The sequence below is a fragment of the Scyliorhinus canicula genome, chromosome 5 (genome assembly GCF_902713615.1).
Source record: "Scyliorhinus canicula chromosome 5, sScyCan1.1, whole genome shotgun sequence".
NCBI lineage: Eukaryota > Metazoa > Chordata > Chondrichthyes > Carcharhiniformes > Scyliorhinidae > Scyliorhinus > Scyliorhinus canicula.
Window position 1 is genome coordinate 95,152,404 of NC_052150.1, and position 25,881 is coordinate 95,178,284.

At 45.5% G+C, this 25,881-nt stretch overlaps 1 protein-coding gene across 2 annotated transcripts in view; it reads right to left on the reverse strand.

Annotated features, from left to right (window-relative positions):
- Nucleotides 1-1,133: 1,133 nt before the first annotated feature.
- Nucleotides 1,134-25,881, reverse strand: part of LOC119966141 (nucleoporin NUP42-like) — a 49,185-nt gene continuing 24,437 nt past the window's right edge. For both annotated transcript variants that reach the window (XM_038797413.1, XM_038797414.1), the window contains exons 5-7: nucleotides 25,596-25,682; nucleotides 2,789-2,870; nucleotides 1,134-2,138 (exon numbers count right to left, since the gene is read on the reverse strand). In XM_038797413.1, the coding sequence (XP_038653341.1) occupies nucleotides 1,165-2,138; nucleotides 2,789-2,870; nucleotides 25,596-25,682 (1,143 nt within the window). In that variant the 3' untranslated portion in view covers nucleotides 1,134-1,164. The remainder of the gene's footprint in view (nucleotides 2,139-2,788; nucleotides 2,871-25,595; nucleotides 25,683-25,881) is intronic.

The window sequence follows — 25,881 nt, forward strand, 5'->3', positions numbered from 1 at the left end:
GAAATTTAAACGAAAACATTGTTGTAACATGTTATGCAAATTCTTATTGGAATAATTAAAACAGGTGTTGTACACAGTTTAAGAATAAAAATGTTCTGTGCATTTATACGCTTGAATTCTTTTAAATAAAATAGCATACAGAATATAAATCTTTCCTGTTCTGATGAAATAATCCATCCTATGGGTCATTCAAGAGAAGTTTTGACTTCAAGTTAATAAAAGGTGAAGCTGCTTCTGTTGACAGTGGAAACTCAGTATCTTGCAATTATCGTTCCAGGTTTCAGCAGCGTCCGACATTCCCTGATCATCAATGTATTCTTTTTTCTCCCAGATACTGGTACAAATGAAACATGTATCAGGCTGCACAACTTATCCTGGTCAGCAGATATTTCTATTAAGGGAATACCCATAGGCGTGTTTATTCTGACTTTTCCAATTCGAAGTTTGTGGAACTCTTACCATATCTTACAGTGGAATTGGAGTCATTAAATGTTTTCAAGAAAGAGATAGATATATTTTTGATAAAAAACGGGTTAAAGCGACATAGGCAACATGAAGAGATCTGCCATGATCTGATTGAATGGTGGAGTAGGCTCGAAGGGATGAATTGCCTATTTCTGCTCCTAATTCCTATGTTCCTAAATTGATATATTTGTGAATTTTGGACTGGGTAACGTGAAGGACAGATGGAAAAAAGGGGCGGCAAGTAATAATTCATCCAATAAATTACAGTGTTAGAATCACAGAACTGACAATGCAGAAGGAGGCCATTCAGCCCATCGTGTCTGCACCGGCTCTTAGAAAGAGCAGCCTACTCAAGTCCACACCTCCACCCCATCCCCCTAACCCAGTAACCCCACCCAACACTAAGGGCGATTTTGGACACTATGGGCAATTTAGGATGGCCAATCCAACTAACCGGCACATCTTTGGACTGTGGGAGGAAACCGGAGCACCTGGAGGAAACCCACGCACACACGGGGAGAACGTGCAGACTCTGCACAGACAGTGCGGAGTGTTAAATCCCTACTATTGCTGATAATTATAGCACATCGACTGAGAATTAAAACAAATTCAGAAATCTCAAATATGTTGCCTCAGTATACTGTTCAATGAAGTATCATTGCAACGAATCGATCCAACCACTTTTAATGTCAGTCAGATTTACACATTCAAAAGTTCAATGGGCGGTGGTCTTAATGGGATCCTTCCTAGTGTGAACTTCTTTGCTTCAAATTCTTGTAGGTCATCTACTGAGAGCTCTGTCCGGGGCGTGTACAACTTATCATATCCACTGACTGAATTATTACTTCCAGCAATATTTTGGGGCTGAGATACTGATACTGCAGAGCACCCAAAAGCGTTTGGTGTTGTTGTTACATTACTCCCAAAAGCATTTGCTGTTGTTACATTGCCCCCAAAAGCATTTGGTGTTGTTGTTACATTGCCCCCAAAAGCATTTGGTGTTGCTGTTACATTGCCCCCAAAAGCATTTGGTGTTGCTGTTACATTGCCCCCAAAAGCATTTGGTGTTGTTATTACATTGCCCCCAAAAGCATTTGTTGTTGTTGTTGTTACGTTACTCCCAAAAGCATTTGGTGTTGTTGTTACATTGCCCCCAAAAGCATTTGTTGTTGTTGTTGTTACGTTACTCCCAAAAGCATTTGGTGTTGTTGTTACATTGCCCCCAAAAGCATTTGTTGTTGTTGTTGTTACGTTACTCCCAAAAGCATTTGTTGTTGCTGTTACATTACCCCCAAAAGCATTTGCTGTTGTTGTTACATTGCCCCCAAAAGCATTTGCTGTTGTTGTTACAGTGTTTCCAAATACTGAGGTTGTCGGTGCACAGGTAGATGCAGAACTTCCAAACCCGGGGGAAGCTGTCGTTGGGTTGCTTCCAAATGGCGCAGAACTTCCAAACAAAGAGGGACCAGGAGTAGAACTGGTTGCAGAAATACCAAACGCACCAGAAGCTGAAGCTGATGTGGACGTGGGAACTGCAAATGTTGATGCGTTTCCAAATGTTGAACTGGCAGGTGCTGAGGAGCATCCAAAGCCTGATGTTGTTGTGGTATTGCCTAATCCAGCACTGGGTTTGAAACTAAATGTTTCGCTGTTTACAGAGTTGGAGGCAAAACCTTTGGAAAGAAACAAATTCAAATAAGATGTATTATTTCAGTAAACCACCAGGGAAGTAGATCTCTCAAATCAGATACAAGTGCACAATCACTTTATTTAAAACTTATTTATTAAGTAAGGGAAAGTTTAGGGTGTTCCAGAATAAAATTTCCAAGGGTTTTGTTGACTTCAACAATACTTGCTGCACTTCACACAATTAGTCTAAAATCTTCCCTTTTCTTAAAAAAGTAAGAACCAATTAGAGATGGTGAATTTCAGTACGGCACTAAAATGAGTTATCCAAGCTACAATTGCAATGATAAAAAATTTAAATTTTTCCAATTAAGGAGCAATTTAACGTGGCCAATCCACCTAACCTGCACATCTTTACTGGAAAAAATGTTGTTGCATTCCTTAAAGGTTAACTGTCAATTGTATTTTCTTAGTACAATAGACCTCTTAAAAACCTTATCTAGTCAAAGCAAAACAATTAATGAAGCATTAGCAAGGTGACCAGAGCCATACATCAATTTTCTGGCTTTTTAACCAGGTGACAGCCTGTAAAATGACACAGAAAATAAATTAACACTATACTTTTTCAGCAATTAAAACAGAGGGATTTCCAGTCTAGAAAAGCACTTTCCTGTAGGAACTGCACATTAACACGCACCTGATGCGCCAAAGTTTGAAGTTTGCATCTCACCAAATCGTGTTTCAGGTTTCTGTTGATTAGGCTTCCTCAACTCAGCACTCTGGAGAAGCAGAGAAAGAAACCACAAGATATATTTTAGAGGTTCTTAAAATAGAAGAAATCATGACAGATGCCATTTGTGCTGTGGTGGGGAACCGCTGGCAGCAGCTCAATTATTTTCCTAGGCAGCACAGTACAGGCAATTGTTCATTATTAAAGAATAGAGATATAAAAATTAGCAAAAAGGTTAGTAATAAGCCAACAAACACATGGGTAATCAATTGACTGCTTGATTATCCAGCTTCTATTAATGATATTTGGGTTAAAAAAAATAACATGAAATGATGTGGGGCAGCATGTGACACAGTGGGTTCAATTCCGGCCTTGTGTGACTGTCTGTGTGGAGTTTGCACGTTCTTCCTGTGTCTGTACAGATTTCCTCTGGGTCCTCGGCTTCCTTCCACTGTCCAAAGATGTGCAGGTTAGGTGGATTGGCCATGATAAATTGCCTTTAAGGTCCAGGGATGTGAAGGATGGGTGGTGTTATGGGCTTAAGTAGAATGGACTTTCAGGGCGGTGGTGCAGACTCAATGGGCTGAATGGCCTCCTTCTGCACTGTTGGGTTTCTATGGTTCTCTGGACTTTGCAGATCCAACTCAGCTTCAGTGATTCAGGAGCCTGAACAATAAGTTTCTCAATTCAGTACAAGTCTAAAAACCATGGAAGGCCATACAGTGATGCATGTGGGAGTAGAAAGATTCACACTATAGTAGTTTGAGAAACCTCTTCTAAAGGTGGGAATACAGCAGAGTCCTGTAGTACACAGTTTAACGCTGCATTTGGTCCATGCAATATCAGACCCAGCAGCAATCAGTGTGTGAGAAAAGCAAAAAAAATGTTCAATTATCAAATAGAGAGTGTTTACGACGAACATACAAAATAGTATTGGCCCCTCAAGCCTTCTCCACCATTCAATAAGATCATGGCTGATCTGCTTGAGTTTGGCAGAGGAAGCAAAGAGGCAGGCGTTGGGGGAGCCCCTGGGGCTGAGAGAGGTGCTGAATAGTATCAGGGTATGAAGTCGGGGAAGGTCCCAGAGCTGGACAGGTACCCGGCAGAATTTTATAAGGGATTTACGACGGACGTGCACCACATCTGTTGGGGGCATTTAATGGAATGCGGGAGAAGGGGGAGCTGCCGGAGACGATGGCGCAGGCAGTTATGTTAATCCTGAAAACGGGGAAGGACCCGGTGGAATGTGGGTCGTATAGCCCCATGTCACTATTGAACATGGATGTGAAAGTATTGGCTAAGTTGTTGGGAGGGACGATGAAGGATTGTGCCCTAGGGGCAGGGGGATGTCTTTGGTACCAGAGGTGGTGGTGTCCATGGACGCGAAGAAGGCATTTGATCGGGTGGATTGGCGGTACTTGTTCGAGGTTTTGGGAAGGTTTGGGTTTGGCCCTAGATTTGTGGCATGGGTGCAGCTGCTGTATGTGGCACCAAAGATGAGTGCGAGAATGAATAATACGAGTTTGCAAAGCTTTGACTTACACACTTGAGTAGTTCAATTGGATAACGTTCCCACACAAAAGTAATGCCCAAAAAAGTATAAGACAAGGCAGCAGATGGGCAATGATTCTTCGCTGGACTCATAAGCCCCTCAAAAGCTTAGTAGGTGGAGAAAATGGCGGAGGCTCCCGCCATGATTCTGGCCATTCCGTGGATGGCCAAGATGCTGGTAAACTTCTTGGCAGAGGAATTCAAGAAGCAGTGGCAGGCAGTCTCTGAGGGCCTTGATAAGGCAAGGGAAGGTGCCCTAGCATGTGCCCTAGCAATGTGACCTTGGAGAAGACGGATCGGAAGGTAAAGGAGAAAGGCACGGTGATACAAAGGGTGGAGGTGTCTCTCTCGGACCAGAGTGACCAGATTGTTTTCCTAGAGGCAGAGATGACGCAGCTGGCTGACATTGAAGGCCAAGGTGGACCAACTGAAAAACTGCTCCAGATGGCAAAATTTGAGAATCGTTGGGCTGCTGGAGGTCTGGAGGGCCTAATCTATGGACTATATGCCCAAGATGTTTGGGAAGAGATGGTGGGGAAGGGGGGGGGGGGGGGGGGGGGGGGGGGGTTACCATCCCTATGAACTAAACCAGGCCAATCGGTCGCTTAGGCAGAAACTACGGTCTGGGGACCCACCACAGGCACTCATCATCAGCTTCCACAGTTACCAGAAGGAACGGGTCCTGATGTGGTGAAGGACACTCAGGCCAGGTCGTCAGGATACATCTAGACGTGGGAGCAGAACTGGCTAGAAGACGCGGGGCGTTCAACAAGGCTATAGGCGTATTGTACACAAGTAATGTACAATTCGGTGTGGTATACTCTGCATGCCTTCGGTGATTTAGAAGGAAAAAGGCTATTATTTTGAGACGTCAGAGGATACAGACGAGTAGAAGGCTCCCTTTTGGGTTGATCACTTGGCATGCAAGAGGTTTAAACAGCCCAGCAAAAAGATCACATGTGTTTGGGCACCAGAGAAGTTTGAAGCTGATGTGTTTTTACAGGAGACCCATTTGCCAATCAAGGACCGAACAAGATTGCGCAAGGGCTGAGTGGGACAAGGATACCATTCGGGTTTCAATGTTAGGGCCCAGGGGGCTGCAGTGTTGGTCAACAAGAGGGTATCTTTTTCAGCTGCTAAAATATTTGTGGATCCAGGCGGGAGGCATGTCTGTGGGTCATTGGCAGGCATGCTGGTGGTCCTAGTTAACTGGGATAATACTGCACTTATCAACAAATTGCTGGCTTCTATTCCGGATTTGGATTCAAATCAACTAATTCAGGAGGATTTTCATTGCATTTTGGACCTTTGGCTGGACAGGTTGAGTCCTAAATCTCTGAGTCCATCAGGGGTAACAGAGGCGTTATTGGATTTTATAGAACAGGTGGGGTGCGGGCAAACCCATGGAGATTTATAAGCAGTTCTCTTTTTTTTCTCAAGCTCATCGGGTCTACTCCCTGATTGACTTCTTTGCGGTGGGGAGGTCTCTTATTCCTGGGGTGAGAGGGCATGGTACTTGGCAGTCGTTATTTCGGATCATGCTCCACATTTTGCGGACTTGATATTGGAGCCGGGCCCTTTACGATCCCAGAGGTGATTGTACACGGCATTGCTGGCTGTAAAAATGAATGTTCTCCTCACGTTCTTGTTTCTTTGTCACCCAATGTTCTTCCCCAAAACTTTCTTTGGTAGGGTCAACAAAATAGTAACCTCCTTTATTTGGGCAAGCAGGACCCTATGGATTTGTAGGACGTTTCTACAGAGAGAGAGGCGCAGTCGGGGGGCCTAGCGCTACTTAATTTCTTATTTTATTATTGGACTGCAATCATTGAAAAGGTGAGGGAGTGGCTTAAGGATCCGCGCGGGGAGGAGGGGGGTAACGGAGGTGGGGTCATGCAGAGGTTTGAGTTTGAGGGCCTTGGTTACTGCCCAGCTTCCGCTTTCTCCTGCAAAATTTACATCGAGCCTGATAGTCGCTACCACTCTGAGGATTTAGAGGCAGTTTAGGCAGCATTTTAAGCTGCGCTCCTCGTCAATGTTGGCCCCTGTTTGCAGAAATTATTTATTTGTGCCATCAGGGCATAGGGGAGGGAGGCACTGGAGAGGTTTGGGGACATGTTTATTGAGGGGAGGCTCGCCGGTATGGAGGAGTTATTGGATAAGGTCCTGCTTCTAATACATTTAAGTATTTGCAGGCAAGTGACTTTTTGCACAAGGAGATTCCTTCATTTCCCCTGGCACTGTCACCCTCGCTCTTGGGTAGGGTCTGGCTGAGTTGGGCAAGGAAGGATTTCAGATATCTATGGCCAGATCCTGTCGACGGAGCAGGCTTTGTTGGAGGAAGTGAAGAGAAAGTGTGAGGGTGACCTGGGTCAGTGTTGGATTTATTAATTGTTTAGGGTCTTTTAAGAAATCAACTGAATACATATTTAGCCTGCAAAAACTAACAACGCTTCGAAGAATGCACCATGCACACCAACCCCCAATATGCCAGCGTCACACACCAAGACGGACAGCAAGACACAGTCTCCCTCTGGGACCTGGCGCCCGCTGCTTCCCAAGCCAAGCCAACCCAACCCAACCACCACCTATCGCCACCCCCCGAAACTCTTACGACCCACCCGGGGCTCCTGTACTGTCCTAAGCCTGCACTTGTCGCCATCCACCACCCCCCTGCCTACCCCCACCAACACACCGGACTGAAGCTCTAGACAACACGCTCCTGAAGCCAACGACTGCAACCCCCGTACCCGCCGCACTGCCAGAGCTGAGGAGGTCCAGAAGAACAGTCCGGCCTCCAGACAGACTGAACATATGATGAGCCCACTTCACCCCCGCAGGACTTCATTTTTTTTAACAGGGGGTGAATGTGGTGAATGTATTCACCATTGTATAAGTTGTCTGTGTAGCACTGTGGCCCAATAGTAATGTGATTTCCTTTACAGGTATTGTACTGGAATCTGGTGGGCTCCGCCTCTGGCTCCGCGCCCCCTCGAACGGTATATAGACCGGCCGCCTGGGAACGGCCCACATTTCGTACAGCGAACACAGACAGGCTTGTTCTTGGTTAATAAAGCCGAAGTTTACTCACTCTCATGGTCTTGCAGTGAATTAATGGTACAACATAACTCTCAGCTGAGACTTCCTCCTTCTTTGAATAGAGGAGTCACATTTTCTATTTTCCAATCTGATGGGACCGTTCCAGAATTGAGGGAGCTTTGGAACATTAAAATCAATACATTTACCATCTCAGAAGTCACTTCTTTTCAGATGCAAGGATGAAGCCCATCAGGACCGGGCAACCGGTATGCTTTTAGTTCTAATAATTTTCTCAACACCCTTTCTCTGCTGATTTTAAATTTCTCCCTCCCTTTCATCTCCTGGTTTACAGTTAATTTGGTAATGTTATTTGCATCCTCCCCTAATGTTCACTTTACTTATTATTTTCCTTTTTAAATACCTATAGAAATTTCTGCTGTTTTCATATTTCTAGCTAGCTTTCTCTTCTACTCTAATTTCTCTCCCCCCCTTATTAATATTTGGCCATTCTTTGATGTTCTTTATATTCTTGTCAATCTTCTGACCTACCACTCATCCATGTGGAATTATACACTTCCTAGAGTTTTTACATTCCAAATTATGAATGCGGTCTTCAAGAAAATCTTATTTTGTCCACTTGAAAGATTTAGGCTCAAGACCCATGCTGAGACTTTGGCACAGAATCTAGGTTCACACTTTAGCATTGAGCCAGTACTTCATTTTTAGAGGTAGTTTGAATGAGGTAGTGCCTGTTCAAGCAGATGTTAAAAAAATACCCTTGGCATACAGTAAATCTCAGCTTAACGTCGACTCAGTCAAAGTTACTTTACTTTAATGTGGTTTATAAAATAGGAACTAAATATCCATTTAATGTTGCAACATTCATTATAACATCATTTGACACTCTGTGGCCTGCACACCTCACATCTGCACATGGTAAATTCTAACATTTTACCTTGCGTTGTTGGGATCAGTGCACCACTATTGGAGATGACTTTAGCTGGCTGCTCATCCCCCCCCTCGCTCCTGTTCCAGCATGCACTGAAGTCCCGGGACTTAGTCAGTTGCTCCCTGCAGTGACAAACCCCTGCCACTAGATGGAGTCCAGTCAATCTACGTAAGAACAAGGAGTAGGCAATTCAGCCCCTCGAGCCTGCTCCGCCATTCAATACGATCATGGCTGATCTAATCTCAGTCTCATCACCACCTTCCTGCCCAATCCCTGTAATCCTTCATCCACTACTAATTAAGAGCCTATTAATCTCCTCAAATTTGTTTAGTGTTCTGCACTCTGGGGTAGAGAATTCCACAGATTCACAACACTTTGAGAGAAGTAATTCCTCCTCATTTCTGTTTTAAATCTGCTACTCCTTAGCCTAAAATTATGGCCCCTCTTTCTAGAATGTCCAGCAATGGGAAACATCCACTCTACATCTACCCTGTCAATCCACTTTACCATCTTGTATATCTCAATTAGTTCTCCTCTCATTCTTCCGAACTCCAGTAATTGCTGAATCTATTTTCTTAAGACAAGTTCTTAATCCCTGGAATCAATCGTGTGAACCTTCTCTGAACTGCCTCTAATTTATGTCCTTCCTCAAGTAAGGGGACCAAAACTGTGCACTGTAATGCAGGTGCAGTCTCACCCATGCCCTATACAGTGCAACAGCAATTCCCTACTTTTATACTTCATTCCACGGGCAATGAATGCCAAAATTCCATTTGCCTTCCTTATAACCTGCTGCACCTGTTATGTTTGTGTACTATGATAATAAATGAATGTGTACGACAGAACATCTAGTTTAAGACTAGTTATTTGATGGTGAATAAACTGTGGATAGACTAAACTATTGCTAACCAAACTGTGGGTAGACTAAACAATTGCTAACAAAACAGTGGAGCTTCTAACCATGCTGCCCACAGCTTCTGTAACTCTGATCAAGACTGTTTTTTTGTCCTATTCCTCTTGCATGACACCTAGTGGTCAGAGGCCATATACACTTGTTGTATACACTGTTACTGCATATCATTACATCCCCTTTCCTTGAGATTTTTCAGACATGTTACAAATCATTTCTGTAAACAATACACAATTCACAAATTTTAATGTCCAATCACATGAAATGAAATGAAATGAAAATCGCTTACTGTCACAAGTAGGCTTCAAATGAAGTTATTGTGAAAAACCCCTAGTTGCCACATTCTGACGCCTGTTCAGGGAGGCTGGTGCAGGAATTGAACCGTGCTGCTGGCCTGCCTGGGTCTGCTTTCAAAGCCAGCAATTTAGCCCTGTGCTAAACCAGCCCCTCTGTGCTATTCAGCCGCTCTGCTTTCTTTATCTCCTTGTCAATCTTCTCAACCGTGGTATGCTTGGTGAACATGTGCTACTACTTTGAACATCTGTTGGTGTATCTGATAAGGTTGTGTCATTTTTTTGAACATTTTTCTGTATATTCAAGTCTGACTCTTCCGATGTTTGTGTTGGTTCAGGTTGATAGAAGTCTTCACTAACACCATGGTCTTGAGCAGGTTCTTTTTGTTTTAAATAGTGCCCGACAATTTATTCTCAAAACCTGTCCTTGTTCTCCCATTACCGTGTATGATCTTGGACCTGCCTCTTGTAGTACATTAGCTTTTCTAGACCATCCATCAGGATGCTCAATCCTTACAACATCGCTTAAGACTCCTGGTTGTTCTATCGTAGTATGCTCCCTTTTAATGTTTGCGTTCAAATCCTTGGGAACCATACAAATCCTTGAGATCATTATTCCTCTTTTTCACACAGACCATTGAGTTGACCCACACTGTAGGCTCTTCTATTTTCCTTGTGACTCCAAGTTGTGTCATCCTGTCTAACTCTGCCCTGAGACAGTCACACACTGGCGTAGGAGCTCTTTGAGGAGGTGTACTCAGTGCACTGTCAATGCTATAGACTCTTTGCACCAATTCCAGTGCCTCACACGCTTCATCATCCAATAATGAATCATGTCCTTCAGCAACAATTGAGAACTTCAGCTTGTGAAATTTGTTTTTTACTTACACGTCTAATTCGCAGATACCTAAAGTGGCAATCTTCTTACCATTATAGCCTTTAAGGAAGACCGGCTTATTTTGAATTCTTGGCTTTAGCTACATGGTCTTAATATCATTTACACTGATTACGTTTGCCTTCGCACCAGTATCTAATTTAACACTAATTAGCAATCGATTGATAATCAACGGTATAGTCCATTTGGGGCTGTTTAGCACAGGGCTAAATCGATGGCTTTGAATGAAGACCAAGCAGGCCAGCAGCACGGTTCGATTCCCGGAACAGCCTTCCCGAACAGGCGCCGGAATGTGGCGACTAGGGGCTTTTCACAGTAACTTCATTTGAAGCCTACTCGTGACAATAAGTGATTTTCATTTCATTTCATTTATCACTTTCAGCAGTCCTTATACTTGTGGGTGACATTTTTATTCGGTATGGCTTCATTTGTTTTGTCTTCATCCGACACCGGGCCAATGGAAATTGTCACTTAAATTAGTGTCATTGATCACGTTAATCGATTATCCTGCATTAATTTTCTTATTTGAGCAACAGTGTTTTGCAAGTGATTCTTCCCTTTGCACTTCGTGCATATTTTGCCAAAAGCTGGACATGGCCTTGGTCGATGCTTAGAATGACATTGTTTACATGTAACGGCTGTATGTTCAGACAGTTTAGAATGGCTGATGAGACCATGTTTCTTTCCCAAGTGCGTTACAACACTAATCGTGCTACCTCGCTTGCAATATTCGCGCCAAAACCTCTTGCATTAAACGTATTAACATGTTACGCAGCAGGTTCGCTAGCACGGCAAATTTTTATGGCATGTTCTAATTGGAGCTCATATTCGCGTAAGAGACGCTCACGCGCCTTAGCATCATGCAATCCAAAAACAACTTGATCTCTAGTCATGGAGGATTTCAGAGGCGCAAAATTGCACATCTGCGCTTTCAGCTTAAGGGCAGAAAGAAAACTATTCAATGATTCGCCAGTCTTCTGCATGCGCATTCGAAAAATAAACCTTTCATCTGTTTCATTTTTCTTAGGTGTACAATGCTCGTCAAATTTTTTGATTACAGCATCAATTTTCTTACTGTCTTCCTTGTGCTCATACACAAAATGTATTATATATTTCAGTTGCCTGCATGCCTGCTACTGTGAGCAATAATGCAATTTTTCGCTCGTTCTGATGTGCCTGCAACCGAATAGCCGAGACATACAATGTGAAGTGCCGCTTAAACGCGTGCCAATTTCCATCCACATTGCCTGTAAGTTGAAGCTGTACTGGAGCTTTCAGCCTTTCCATTTGAAGAACCACATTTTGCTTGTAGTAATATTTCTTCTTGTTTGACGACTGTGCTGGTTAAATGAAGTCTGGTATCATGTTATGTTCGTGTACTATGCTAATAAACAAATCAGTGTACAATAGAACATCTAGTTCAAGACTAATTAGTTAATGTTGAATAAACTGTGGGTAGATTAAACTATTGCTAACCAGGTTCTGAGTAGACTAAACTATTGCTAACCAAACTGTGGAGCTTCTAACCATGCTACTCACAGTTCTTGTAACTCTGATCAAGACTTTCCTTTGGTCTGGTTCCAGTGTCCTACTCTTCTTGCATGACATCTAGTGGTCGGAGGCTATATACACTGTTATATACACTGTTTCTGCATATCATTACAGCACCTTCATACTACCTTTCTGCAATTCATGCAGATGGACACCCAGATGTCTCTGCATAGAAACATTTTGAAGATTCTTTCCATTTAAATCATTTTCTTTTTTTATTCCTCTGGCCAAAATGGATAACGACACACTTATCCACGTAAAATTCCATCTACCAAATTTTGGCCCTTCTTACCCAACCTATCAATATGTAAATTTCTTATTTCCTCATTGCAACTTGCTTTCCCACCTATTTTAGTGTCATCTGCAAATTTGGCTATAGTACATTCTATCCCTGCATCCAAGTCATTAATATAGATTGAGGACCCAAGGACAAAACCCTGTTACAGCTTGCAAAACAGAAAAGGACCCATTTATCCCCACTCACTGTGTTCTGTTGGTTAGCCAATCCCCTAGCCAGGCTAATATATTATCCCCAACTCCATAGGATCCTACTTTTTGCAGATACACTACATCTATAAGACCCCATTCATCCACTTTGCTCGTTACACCTTCAAAGACTACCAGAAAATTAGAAAACACAATTTACTCTTCGTACAACCATTCTGACTCTGATGGATGGTGTTTTGATTTCCAAACGTCCGGTTACTATTTCCTTAATATTGGATTCCAACAATTTCCCAACAACAAACAAACAGATTTAAACTAACTGGTCTATAGTTTCCTACTTTCTACCTTTCTCCCTTTTGAACAGGAGCTTTCAATTAGCTTTTTTCCAATTCACTGGAACTCTTTCAGAATCCAGGGCATTTTGGAATATTAATAACCAATGCCTCCAATAGCTCTGCTGCCACTTCCTTTTGACAGTGGTTAGCACTGCTGCCCCACAGCACCAGGCACCCGGGTTCAATTTCAACCTTGGGTGACTGTCTGTGTGGAGTTTGCACTTTCTCTCCGTGTCTGCGTGGGATTTCTCCGGGTGCTCCTGTTTCCTCCCACAGTCCAAAGATGTGCAGGTTAGGTGGATTGGCCATTCCAAAATTGGCCCTTAGTGTCCAACGGTTAGGTGGGGCTACGGGGATAGGGTGTTCTTTCGGAGGGTTCGTTTGTGCAGACATGATGAGCCAAATGACCTCCTTCACCACTGTCGGGATTCTACAATTCTTTGTAGACCATCAGACCATTGGGACCTGTCTCCCTTTAATCCCAATAGTTTGCTCAGTAGTACCTTTTCCTTAGTGATTAGAATTGTTTTAAGTTTATCCTTTTCAACAACCTCTGCATTACTTTTGGGATGGTTCTCAGATCCTCCACCAGGAAAACATATTGATTTAGTGTCTCTGTCATTTCTGTGTTTCTCATTATTAACTCCCGCTAACAATCTCTCCCTCAATGCCAGCAACTAAAGAGCTGGTCATTGACTTCAGAAAGCAAAGTACTGTACACACCCCTGTCAGCATCAACGGGGCCGAGGTGGAGATGGTTAGCAGTTTCAAATTACTAGGGGTGCACATCTCCAAAAATCTGTCCTGGTCCACCTACGTTGACGCTACCACCAAGAAAGCACAACAGCGCCTATAGTTCCTCAGGAAGCTAAGGAAATTGGGCATGTCCACATTAACTCTTACCAACATTTACAGATGCACCATAGAAAGCATCTTATCTAGCGGCATCACAGCCTGGTATGGCAACTGCTCGGCCAAGAACAGTAAGAAACTTCAGAGAGTCGTGCTCACAGCCCAGTCCATCACACAAACCTGCCTCTCATCCATTGACTCCACCTACACCTCCCGCTGCCTGGGGAAAGCAGGCAGCATAATCAAAGACCCCTCCCACCCGGCTTACTCACTCTTCCAACTTCTTCCATTGGGCAGGAGATACAGAAGTCTGAGAACACGCACGAACAGACTCAAAAACAGCTTCTTCCCCACAGTTACCAGACTACTAAATGACCCTCTTATGGACTGACCTGATTAACACGACACCCTACATGCTTCATCCGATGCCGGTGTTTATGTAGTTACATTGTGTACCTTCTGTTGCCCTATTAAGTATTTTCTTTTATTTCCTTTTCATTTTATGTACATAATGATCTGTTGAGCTGCTTGCAGAAAAATACTTTTCATTGTACCTCGGTACACATGACAATAAACAAATCCAATCCAATCTCGTCTCCTAAGGGACCAATGTTGACTTTAGCTACTCTCTTCCTTTTGATATACTTACAGAATCTCTTGCTATCTGTTTTTATATTTGGTGCTAGATTTCTTTCATCATTTTTTGCTCTTCTATTGCTTTTTTGGCAACCCTTTGTTGATCTTTAAAATTTTCCCCACCCGCCAGCCTGCCACTGACCTTTACAATATGGTATGCCTGAATGTTATCTTTAACGTCCTTGCTTAACATTTCCCCTCTTACAATCTCTCTTATTCACTGGAATATATTTTAATAGGGAGAAATTGAATATCTCCTTAAGCGTCTGCCACTGTTCATCAACTGACCTACCTTTCAGTCTTTCTGCCCAGTCCACTAGGGCCAAATCTGTCCTCATGCCCATGTAATTACCGTAAACACCTGAACACTAATGTGGGACTCTTATTGGTCACAAACTGAATTTGAAATTCAAGCATGCAATGATCACTCTTCCCTAGAGAATCCTTTACTACAAGTTTAATTAATCCCATTTCATTACACAATACTAAATCCAAAATATATCTGGTTGGTTCAACAATATATTGTTCCAAGAAACAATCTCTAATACACTCTCTGAACTCTCCCTCTAGGCTATCCTGTCAATTTGATTAATCCAGGTCACATGCATATTAAATTCACCCATGATTAGTCATACCTTTCTTACATACCCCCAGTATTTCCTGTTTTATACTGTTCCCCACTGCGGAACTACTGTCGGGGACGTGCAGATTACTCCCACCAGTGACTCCCTTTGCCATTTCTTATTTCTACCCAGACTGATTCCACATCTTGATCTCTTGTGCTTGTTTCATTTCTCACTGATCCTTTTCCTTTCTGTCTATCCTTCCGAAACACAGAGTACCCTTGGATATTCAACTCCCAGACCTGGTCTCCTTGTAACCATATCTCGGTATTCGGCATCAAATCATACCCATATGTCTTTATTTACACTGTTAACTCAATTTTATTACGAATGCTACGGGAATTCACTTACGAAGCCTTTTAGGTTTGTCATATTATTAATTTCCCCTACCTCTTGTATGGTTCCGTAGCGCAACATGACGTTCACACGCTCTGTCCCTTCCTTTCGTTATCTGGTAACAATCTGAAATCAGGCAGCTGGTGACTATCTTAATTTACATAGGATTACATAGAACATAGGGCATAGAAACGGACCGTTTAACCCAACTAGTCCATGCAGGAGTTTATGTTCCACTTGAGCCTTCTCTCATCTTTCCTCTTCTGAATCTGCCAATATAACCAACCCTCTTCTCCCTCATATGCTTGTCTAGCTTCCCCTCAAGTTCATCTGTACTACTCAATTCAACTACTCCCTGTGGTAGTCAGTTCCACGTTCCCACCCCTCTTTGGATTATAGAAGTTTTTAACTGAATTCTTTATTGGATTTTTTGATGACTATCTTATATTGATGGCCTCTTGTTATAGGAGGAAACATTCGCTCTGTTTTCACTCAATCAAAATGCTTCATAAATTTCAAAGACTTCAAAGTCATCCCCTCAGCCATTTTTTTCCCCCAAGAGAGAAGAGACCCAGCCTATCAATCCTTGGGCAGCATGGTGACATAGTGGTTAGCACTCTGGCTTCACAGCGCCTGGGTCCCAGGTTTGATTCCCGCTCGGGTCACCGTCTATGTGGAGTCTGTACATTCTCCCAGTGTGCGCATGGGTTTCCTCCGGGTGCTCCGGTTTTCTCCCACAGTCCAAAGATGTGCAGGTTAGGTGGATTAGCCATGCCAAAATGCCCTTAGGTTAGATGGGGTTGCAGGGTTACGGGAGTAGGGTGGAAGTGGGGGGTTAAGTAGGGTGCTCTTTCCAAGAACCGGTGCAGACTTGATGGGCTGAATGGCCTCCTTCTGCACTGTAAATTCTATGAAAATTTCCTGAAAGGCAGCATGGTAGTGCAATGGTTAGCATTGCTGCCTCAGGGCGCCGAGATCCCAGGTTCTATCCCGGCTCTGGGTCACTGTCCGTGTGATATTCTCCCCGTGTCTGCATGTGTTTCGCCCCCACAACCCAAAGATGTACAGGGTAGGTGGACTGGCCACGCTAAAGTGGCCCTTAATTGGTAAAAATAAATTGGACACTCTAAATTTAAAAAGAAAAAAAAATGAATCCTTTTCTGATGTGTATACCTACGCACTTCTGGTATAATCCATGTAATCTTCTCAGCGTCCTCTACAGAATTCCTATATAATATGGAAACAATCTGACCATTCCAGTTAAGGTCAAAACTTCCATGGCACTACCTCCGGTGATGGTGATGTGCTGCGTGGGCGCACATCAGGTGGCTCCCCTCCAAACCAGGACCAAAAAAAAGGCACTTTTAGTTGCATTTTGTCCAAATTTAAATAAATAAATAAATCCCTCAACAGCAAAAGGAGGCAACGATGCCACTGAACTGGAGCTCAAGGGCCCGAAGAGACGGCAGAAGCGGCGGAAAGAGCCACAACCAGCAGGCAGACGAGACGGCAGCCCACGAGGCAAAGAGGCAAACCTGGGAAGTACATAGGGGGCAGATCTAGCAAAACGCAGGGCTACGTTTAATTAGGCGAAATCGGCCTGTACAAGAACGGGTTACGTTTTGGTATACTGTTCCCGGCCAGGCTCTGGGTCACATACCCAAAAAAAAGGAACATTACTTTAGCTCTCCTGAGAAAGCAAATGAATTTGTCAGAACCACCGGCTGGGACAAGGGACAGGCACGGCAACGATGAGAGTTGTGCAGGGAAAGACTCTGAAAGAGCAAAAGACTCACTGGTCAGTGAGCATGTTTGCGTGGGGCTGTGCTGCCTCGTTCCGATCATAAAGGGAAGACTGGGTCTTAGAAAGAAGCACAAATGAACACAAAAGGAACAGAGCAGGAAAAATGAGTCGGGTGTCAAGGAGCTTCGACAAGGGAGGAACAAACTGAAGAAACAAGATGGCACCGCAAGCAGCCACTTTAAAGGGTCCCTGAACAAAGGGAGATCCTGGAATGCAGGGGCGCACCCACGTGTCATACATATAGTTGGTGGCCATGTGAGGTGTCCTCTAACAAAGCGAAACCCCTCAGTGTAGGGGCGCATCCACCAGGTAAGGATGGTTGATCCCGCAGGAGTGGAGGGACAAAAACGCCCACCAGGATAGTCACCTGGAATGTCAGGGGACTTAACGGCTCGGAGAAAAGATCCAGAGTCTTCGCCCACCTAAGAAGCCTGAAAGCCGACATAGTTTTCCTGCAGGAAACACACCAGAGGGAGAAAGACTGACTGCGGGTAAGAAAGGGCTGGTTGGGGCAGATGTACCATTCATGCTGCGGGACGAGGGCTGAGGAAGCAGCCACATTGATTAGTAAGAGGAACAGGTTCACTGCGACACAGGCCATTACGGACCAAAGGGGATGGCATGTCATGGTCAGCGGTGTCCTAGACAGGGCAGCAGTAGTTCTGGTAAATGTGTATATGCCCAACTGGGACGGCACAGGCTTCAAAAAAAAAGACCATGGCGGAAATCCCCGACATTGACATACCGACTGATCATGTGGGGGCGACTTCAACAGTGCGCAGGTTCCACAGACAGACCGATCAAACTTCAGATTGGGGAAAAAGGACAGGCAAGGCTAGGGAGCTGGGAACATTCATGGAGCAGATGGGGGCAGTGGACCCAGGCGGTTCCTGTACCCCGGTGAGAAGGAATTCTTGTTCTTTCTGTTCTTTCTTACTCAAGGATAGACATCTTTGCAATTGGGAAAGCGGTGCTTCCAGGAATAGTAAGAATGGAATATTGCAAGATAGTTATCTCCGAACACGCTCCACACTACATGGATATGAGGTTGGAGACAGGGCGTGCCTAGTGCCCCAGACCTGCTGGCCGATAAGGTCATCTGCCAAACAATATCACCAGCTATAGGCAAGTATGTTACATATAACTGGAATGGGGAAGTCTCACCTTCCACGTTCTGGGTGCGACTGAAGCTGTGATTCTGGGAGGGATCATAGCCTGCAAGGCACGAAAAGATAGGGAAGAGAGGGTGGCCAGGCAACAACTGATCGCCTCCATTCTGGAGGTCGACTGAAAATACTCCGAGGCCCAGCCCGTAGAGCTTCTGGTGGAGAGGAAAAAGCTACAGATAGACTTTAACCTGCTATCCTCCAGGAAAGCAGTGCACCAACGCCACCAGACACGAGGGACCTTTTACAAACAGGGGGGAAAAGCTGGCCGCCTACTGGCTCACCAGCTGGGAAAGCAGGCAGCCACGAGGGAGATAGCACAGGAGAAGGATAGCAAAGGCGGACTGGTAACCGAGCAAAAAGAGGTCAACCGAGCATTTGAGACCTTCTACCGAGTGCTGTACACCTCCGAGCCCGCCAACAGGGATGCAGAGATGAAATGGTTCCTCAATGGACTGGAAATGCAGTCATGGGGGACGATAGGCAAGGGAACTGGAAGCACCAATAAGACTGGGAGAGATTACGGAGAATATCAGGTCCATACAGGCGGGGAAGACTCGGCACCCAACAGGTTCACGGTGGACTTCTATTAGAAATTCGCACCAACTCTGGTCCCAGACCTACGGGACATGTTCGCAGACTCGCTAGCGAGGGGCACACCGCCTCCTACGCTAACACAGGCCACGATATCGCTGATACCAAAGAAAGACAAGGACCCACCGGAATGTGGATCATACAGACCTATTTCATTGCTCAACGTGGATGCAAAGATACTCGTGATAGTCCTTGCCAAGAGACTGGAGAACTGTGTCCCAGAGATGGTTGCAGAGGACCAGACAGGCTTTGTCAAGGGTAGACAGCTAACTGTGAACATCAGGCCACTGCTGAATGTAATAATGACCCCATCCGGGGAGACAAGACCAGAGGTGATCATGACCCTGGACGCAGAAATGGCCTTCGACTGAGTCAAATGGAAGTACCTCATCGAGGTGCTGGAGCAGTGTGGGCTAGTGACGGGGTTCACCTTGTGGATGAAACTCCCGTACAACGCACCTACGGCGAGCGTTCGGACCAACATCACCAGCTCTGAGTACTTCCAACTGCACAGAGGCACACGGCAGGGATGCTCTTGTTCACCCTGGCAATCGAACCACTGCCGATCGCTCTGCGAGATGTGAAAAGCTGCAAGGGTATGAATGAAATGAAAATCGCTTATTGTGACAAGTAGGCTTCAAATGAAGTTACTGTGAAAAGCCCCGAGTTGCCACATTCCGGCGCCTGTTCGGGGAGGCTGGTACGGGAATTGAACCGTGCTGCTGGCCTGCCTTGGTCTGCTTTAAAAGCCAGCGATTTAGCCCTGTGCTAAACCAGCTCCTATACAAAGAGGGGACAGAGAGCACAGAGTGCCGTTCTATGCAGATAATCTGCTCCTCTACGCCTTGAACCAACAGAACAGCATGAAATCAATCATGCAAATTCTGGTAGAGTTTGGAGTCTTCTCGGGCTACAAACAAGGCATTCCCGGTGAACCCGAACGGGGGAGGGACAGAGCTGGAGGGACTACCATTCAAACTAGCCCAAAACAAATTCTGCTACCTAGGGATCCAGATAGCCCATGAATGGACACGGATCCACTAGTGGAACCTGACCAGTCTGGTGGAGGAAGTAAAAAAGGACCTATAGAGATGGGATGCACTCCCGCTTTCCTTGGTGGGGTGAGTGCAGACAATCAAAATGAACGTTCCTCTTCCTGTTGAGATCCATACCAATCTTCATCCTCAAGGCCTATTTCCAAAGAAGTAGGCAACATTTTTATGGCGTTTGTGGAGGTAAGAACCAGAGGATCCCCAAGTCGATACTACAAAGGAGGAAAAACAGGGGCGGTCTGGCCGTGCCAAATCTACAGTACTATCACTGGGCAGCCACAGCCAAGAGGGTGAGGGGATGGATAAGAGAGCCAAACATGGAATGGGTGAGGCCGGATGAGTCCTCCTGCAAGGGAAGGACCCTCTGAGCACTTGCCATGGCAGCACTCCTATCCCACCATCAAAGTACACATCATGCCAGATGGTGGTAGCCACATTGAAGACTTGGAAGCAAATGAGGGAACATCTCGGTCTAACAGAGATGTCCTCCATGGCCCACACCTGTGGTAACCACAAATTCCCACCAGCCATGCTTGATGCCACCTTAAAAAAAATGGAGACAGGGTGGGGGATGCTAGCAGTTAGGGTCCTTTACATAGGGAACAGACTTGCGACCATGGACAAGATGACGGAGGACTTGGGCTTCCCGACGGGAAAGGATCTCAGGCACCTCCAAATTCAACACTTTCTCTGCAAGAAGACAGCAAAATACCCCAGGACCCCCCACTAAAGGAATTAATCAACACGGACAGTAAGAAGGGGGGGTATTGTGGGAACATATACTGACGGTTGCTGGACAGGGCAAGACTACTGCTGGACGAAGCTGGACGGAAATAGGAGAGCGAACTGGGGATGGAAGTGGGTTGGGGACTTTGGAGCGAAGCACTGAGCAGGGCCAACTCCTCCTCCTCCTGTGCCGAGCCCATCTGACTAGAACCCAAATGAGCAAGTTCTTCCGGGAGTTGCAGGATAAATGTGAACGGTGTCAGGGAGGCCCGGCCAACCACACCCACATGTTCTGGGCCTGCCCCAGACAGGTTGGGTTCTGGACAGCCTTCGTTAAGGCGATGTCCAAGGTTGTGGGGGTGAGGGTGGAGTCGTGCCCGAGAGTGGCAATCTTTGGGGTATCGGACCAGCCAGATCTTCATACGGTGAAGAGGGCCGACGACCTGGCTTTTGCATCCCTAATCGCACATTGGAGAATCCTGCTCGGCTGCCGATCAGCAGCACCACCCACAGCTGCAGACTGGTTGGCACATCTGGCTGAATTTCTCCAGCTGGCGAGGATTAAGTACACCATCCGAGGGTCGGACGAAGACTTCCACAAAGAGTGGGGCATTCATCAGCCTGTTCCAAGACCTGCTCGAGGCCAACAGTGACTTTGGAGTGGGGGGGTGGAGGAGGAGAGAGAGAGAGAGAGAGAGAGAGGGAGAGGAAGAGGGAGAGGGAGAGGGAGAGGAAGAGGGAGGGAGGGAGAGAGAGAGAGAGAGAGAGAGAGAGAGAGAGAGAGAGAGAGAGAGAGAGAGAGAGAAAGAAAGAGAGGACGGAAGACAACGGAAGGCACACACAAGAGGAAGGGGCAAAGGAGATGGATGGGGAGGGAAGGGAACGAAAGAGAAGCAAAAACAAAGCACGGGGGGGGGGGGCAAGTAAGAGCCACGCAGCCCCCACATACACTAAAGAATAAAAACTAAAAGCCCCATCAGAAGCGGAACACAATACATGGCACCCAGGGCAGATGGCAACAAATAGAGGGGAACTAAATTACTAACGAGTTGGGGGGAGGGCGCGGAGGGAGGGGGGACCTCATGGAAAAATCATTGTAAATAAGACACAAACTTGTTCGCAAATATAGAATCATAGAATTTACAGTGCAGGAGGCCATTCAGCCCATCGAGTCTGCACCACGCCTCCACTCTATCCCCATTATCTCGGTAACCCAACCTAATCATTTTGGACACTAAGAGAATTTAGAATGGCCAATCCACCTAACCTGACATCTTTGGACTGTGGGAGGAAACTTGAGCACCCGGAGGAAACCCACGCGGAGACAGTGACCCAAGCCGGGAATGGAACCTGGGACCCTGGAACTGTGAAGCAACTGTACTAACCACTTGAGCTATTATTCTGTAAAAACTGGAATAAGATTAAAAAAAGATTCCGTGGCACAATCGAAGAAGAGTTCTTCTGGAGTGCCGGTCAATATTTAGCTCTTGACAATAAGGCTAAAATAGGTGAACTGATCATGTACTTCATTGCTGCTGGTAGGATTTTGCCACACACAAATCGACTGTCATGTTTTCCCCAATTACAACAGTGACTACGATGCAAAAATACATAATTGGCTACAAAATGTTTTGACACATCTTGAAGTCTTAACTATAACATTACAGCAGCTTGAACATTTTAAACATGCAGCAAGTCCTCAACTTAAACAAAGAACAAGTTGACACTGTCAAACGCACATCAGTTCCACAACATCAAATGTCTATCAACTCAGCGCCAAACACATGGCTATCCCATCCTGAACACACAGCATGTTCACACAGCTCAATGCTGAAGCTTCTGCCCACCCCACACACTCCCAGAACCGCCAGGAGTGAACAGCAATACGATCCAGTCCTGGGTAAAGCAGCCTCATGACAGCTCGTAACAGGCAAGGCCATTCTCTTGATGACAAAGCCTTTCTTCTTGTTGAAGGACTTCACAAACCAGTATTTCTGCTACATCAACTTGCCTGGTGCTGGAGCTGCTCCCTTCCCATTGCCTCGTACTTGTAATCACTCTTGTAACTTGTTCCTCAGGCCTGGGGAGGCCTGAGTCTAGAATTCCCCGCTTGGCTGCAGCGCCAGGGCCGCAGCCCATGAGGATGGAAAGGTAGAGGGGCAGTGCACAGATGTTAATAAAACCTAAGTGGTCTTTGCTGCCTCAGTGCACATTGCCTTATGCTACAGGTCTCTCTTTTTCTCACGTGCTCCCTTTCACAATGTTCAACTCTTCAGTTTCCAAATTGTGAAATAAATTCAACACAAGGTCCGTCAAGCTTATATTCTAAAAGAAAATCAGCCACCATACAGTAATCTCCACAGATCTCATTCTTGACTAGATGCATTAATGTTACTGGAAAGAAGATGGTAAACTCAGTTATTAAATGTTTGTACTTTGCGTACAAAAGTGTCACATATTGCCTTTGCTGCTTTAAAATTAAACATCAGTACATTTTGTATAGATCCAAATGTTAAACATATATCAAGTGCATCAGTACCTTTTTTTACCGTCACTATATCAGGGTTTTTCAAAGCCAAGGTGGGTCACGGGCAGGTGTCGGGAGAGTCACGGAGCGATTGGTCGCTATGGTCCCGATTGTGGGAAAAGCGGCCAAGGGCTGCAACTAGCGTTTTTATTGAGGATCAGCCGCTGACTTCCGGTGGAGGCATATAGGTGGAGGTCGCACATTAGATGGCTCCCAATAGAGACACTGGCTTTTGACTTTTATGCCTGGTCTCAGGAGTAGTTTTTGGATGAGTTGGTGTGGGACGTCATAAGGAGGTCAGGGAATGTCAAAGTCCCAGAAGAAAGTTTCTGCAAAGAAGTAGGCGAGTGAATGTTCACCAGTGAGTGTTGCTGAGAATCCTACAGGAAGGAAGATGGCAGCGCCTGGATCGTCAGGTGGGGCTGCACCCCTCACGGTGGAAACTCTTAACGAGGTGATGTCGGTGGAGTTTGAAGAGGTTTGCAAAGCATTTGGAAGTGCTTCAGAGGACCTGGTGAACAGGTCGATGGGGCAAAATTTGAGAATCGTGGGCCTGCATGAGGGGTTGGAGGGCCCGAGGCTGACCGAGTATTCTCCAAAGATGTTTGCTGAGTTGATGTAGAGGGGGAAGAATGCTCCCACTACAAGCTGGACAGAGCACATCGGTCGCTCAGGCTGAAGCCTAGAGCGAATGAGCCAACAAGGGCAGTCATAGTCTGCTTTCACTGATACCACATGATGAAGAAGGTTTTGAGCTGGGCGAAGCAGAGATGAGATGTGAAGTGGGAAAGCGTCAGTGTACGCATATCCCAAGATCTGATGGCAGAGTTGGCGAGAAGGCAGGTGGCCTTTGGAAGGGTAAAGGCAGCACCGTAGGGCAGTGGAGTGAGATTTGCAGTGGTTTACCCAGGGAGAGTGACTCAGAACTCGAAGAACTTTTATTCCGAGACTGTGGAGGCTTGGTGGGGAAGGTGAAGGATAACTTGCTGAGGTGGGACAATCTCCCTCTGTCGTTGGCAGGCTGAGTATAGGCAGTAAAGATGAATGTCTTGCAGTGGTTCTTGTTATTGTAACAGTGCCCGCCATTTTTTTCCCCCCCAAGGTTTGTTTTAGGGGGTGGATTGGATTGGATTGGATTTGTTTATTGTTACGTGTACCGAGGTACAGTGAAAAGTATTTTCTGCGAGCAGCTCAATAGATCATTAAGTACATGAAAAGAAAAGGAAATAAAAGAAAATACATAATAGGGCAACACAAGGTACACAATGTAACTACATAACACTGGCATTGGATGAAGCATACAGGGGTGTAGTGTTAATGGCGTCAGTCCATAACAGGCTGATCTAATTTGTTTGGGCAGTGAAGGTGGTTAGGATTAGGGAGGTGATACTGCAAAGGGGATGACAGGTGGGGGAGCGAGGCCTTCCAAATTTGAAATATTACTATTGGGCGGCAAATTCAGAGAAGATTCAGGAATGGAATAGGAAGGTGGGGGCTTTGTGGGTGAGGATGGAGGTGGGCTCTTGCAGGGGGCAACAGTGGCTTCCGATAGCCCCAGGGAAGTATGCAGTGAGTCCAGTGGTGGTGGCCACACTGAAGATCGGTAGGCAGTTTAGGCAGCATTTTAGGTTGGGAGCTGGGGGATGGAAAGAGAGGAGGATCATTAAATGAAGGATCTGTTTCTGGGAGGGCGATTTGCAAGTCCGGAGGAGCTGGGCGAGAGGTTTGGGCTGGAGCAGGGCATATGTTTCAGGTCTATGCAGGTGCGGGGCTTTGTGAGGAAGGTCTTCCTGACCTTCCTGATAGCACCTGCCCCCTCGTTCAGTTCCAGGTCCAGTTCAAGGGTTCTACATGTGGATGTGGAGCCCGGTCTCCTAGAAGCCATATTTGGGCTGTTGGACCAGCCGGAACTGCAGGTGGGTGCGGATGTTTTAGCCTTCGCCTCGCTGATTGCTCGCAAGTGGGTCTTGTTGGGGTGAAGGTCAGCTTCGCCACCCTGTGCCTTGGCATGGAGGGGGAACCTGTTGGAGTTTTTGACCCTGGGAAAAGTGAAGTTTACTCTGGGGCGGGGAAGTGATGGGTTCTACAATTGTCATGGCTTATTTATCTTTTTGCATTTTGGGGAGTTGCTTACCATTGATTGCTGAGGGAGGGGGGTAGGGAGGTTGCTTCAATTTGTAAAAATGTTGAAAATTTGCAAAATAAAACTACTTGTTAAAAAAAGAGAATCGTAACCTCTGCCGCCTTTTAAATGAGAAGGAAATGAGGCTGTGTGTAGTCCTGCCAGAAGTGGCAGCAGTGAGCAGGTACACTTGACGTCAAGCAAATGTATGTGCTTTTGGCGGCAGATCACGGAGGAGAGCTTCCTCCATTTTCTATCTGCTGATATAAATTAATTCTCAGATTTTCATGAATAAAGCTTTATCCTGACAGATTATTTTACTTTATGCCTGTGAGCTTTCATTGTCTTTTCCTGACCACAGCTTACCATTGAACTTCTTACAGATGAATTCGGCTTTTTCATTTCAAGCATTCTGTTTCTCTGTTGATTTGATAACTGTTGAATGGAGTCAGCCTGTATCAAAATTCAGCAAGTTAATGAATGTTTCAGACTAACAGTTAGAAACTCAATACCCTTCACTTACTGAATGATGAAACAGTTTTATTGAATTCCTACATTGCAGGAGGCTATACCAGCCCTCCAAAAGAGAACCTTACCTCAGCCCACTCCCCCACCCTATCCCCATAACCCCACCTAACCTGCACATCTTCAG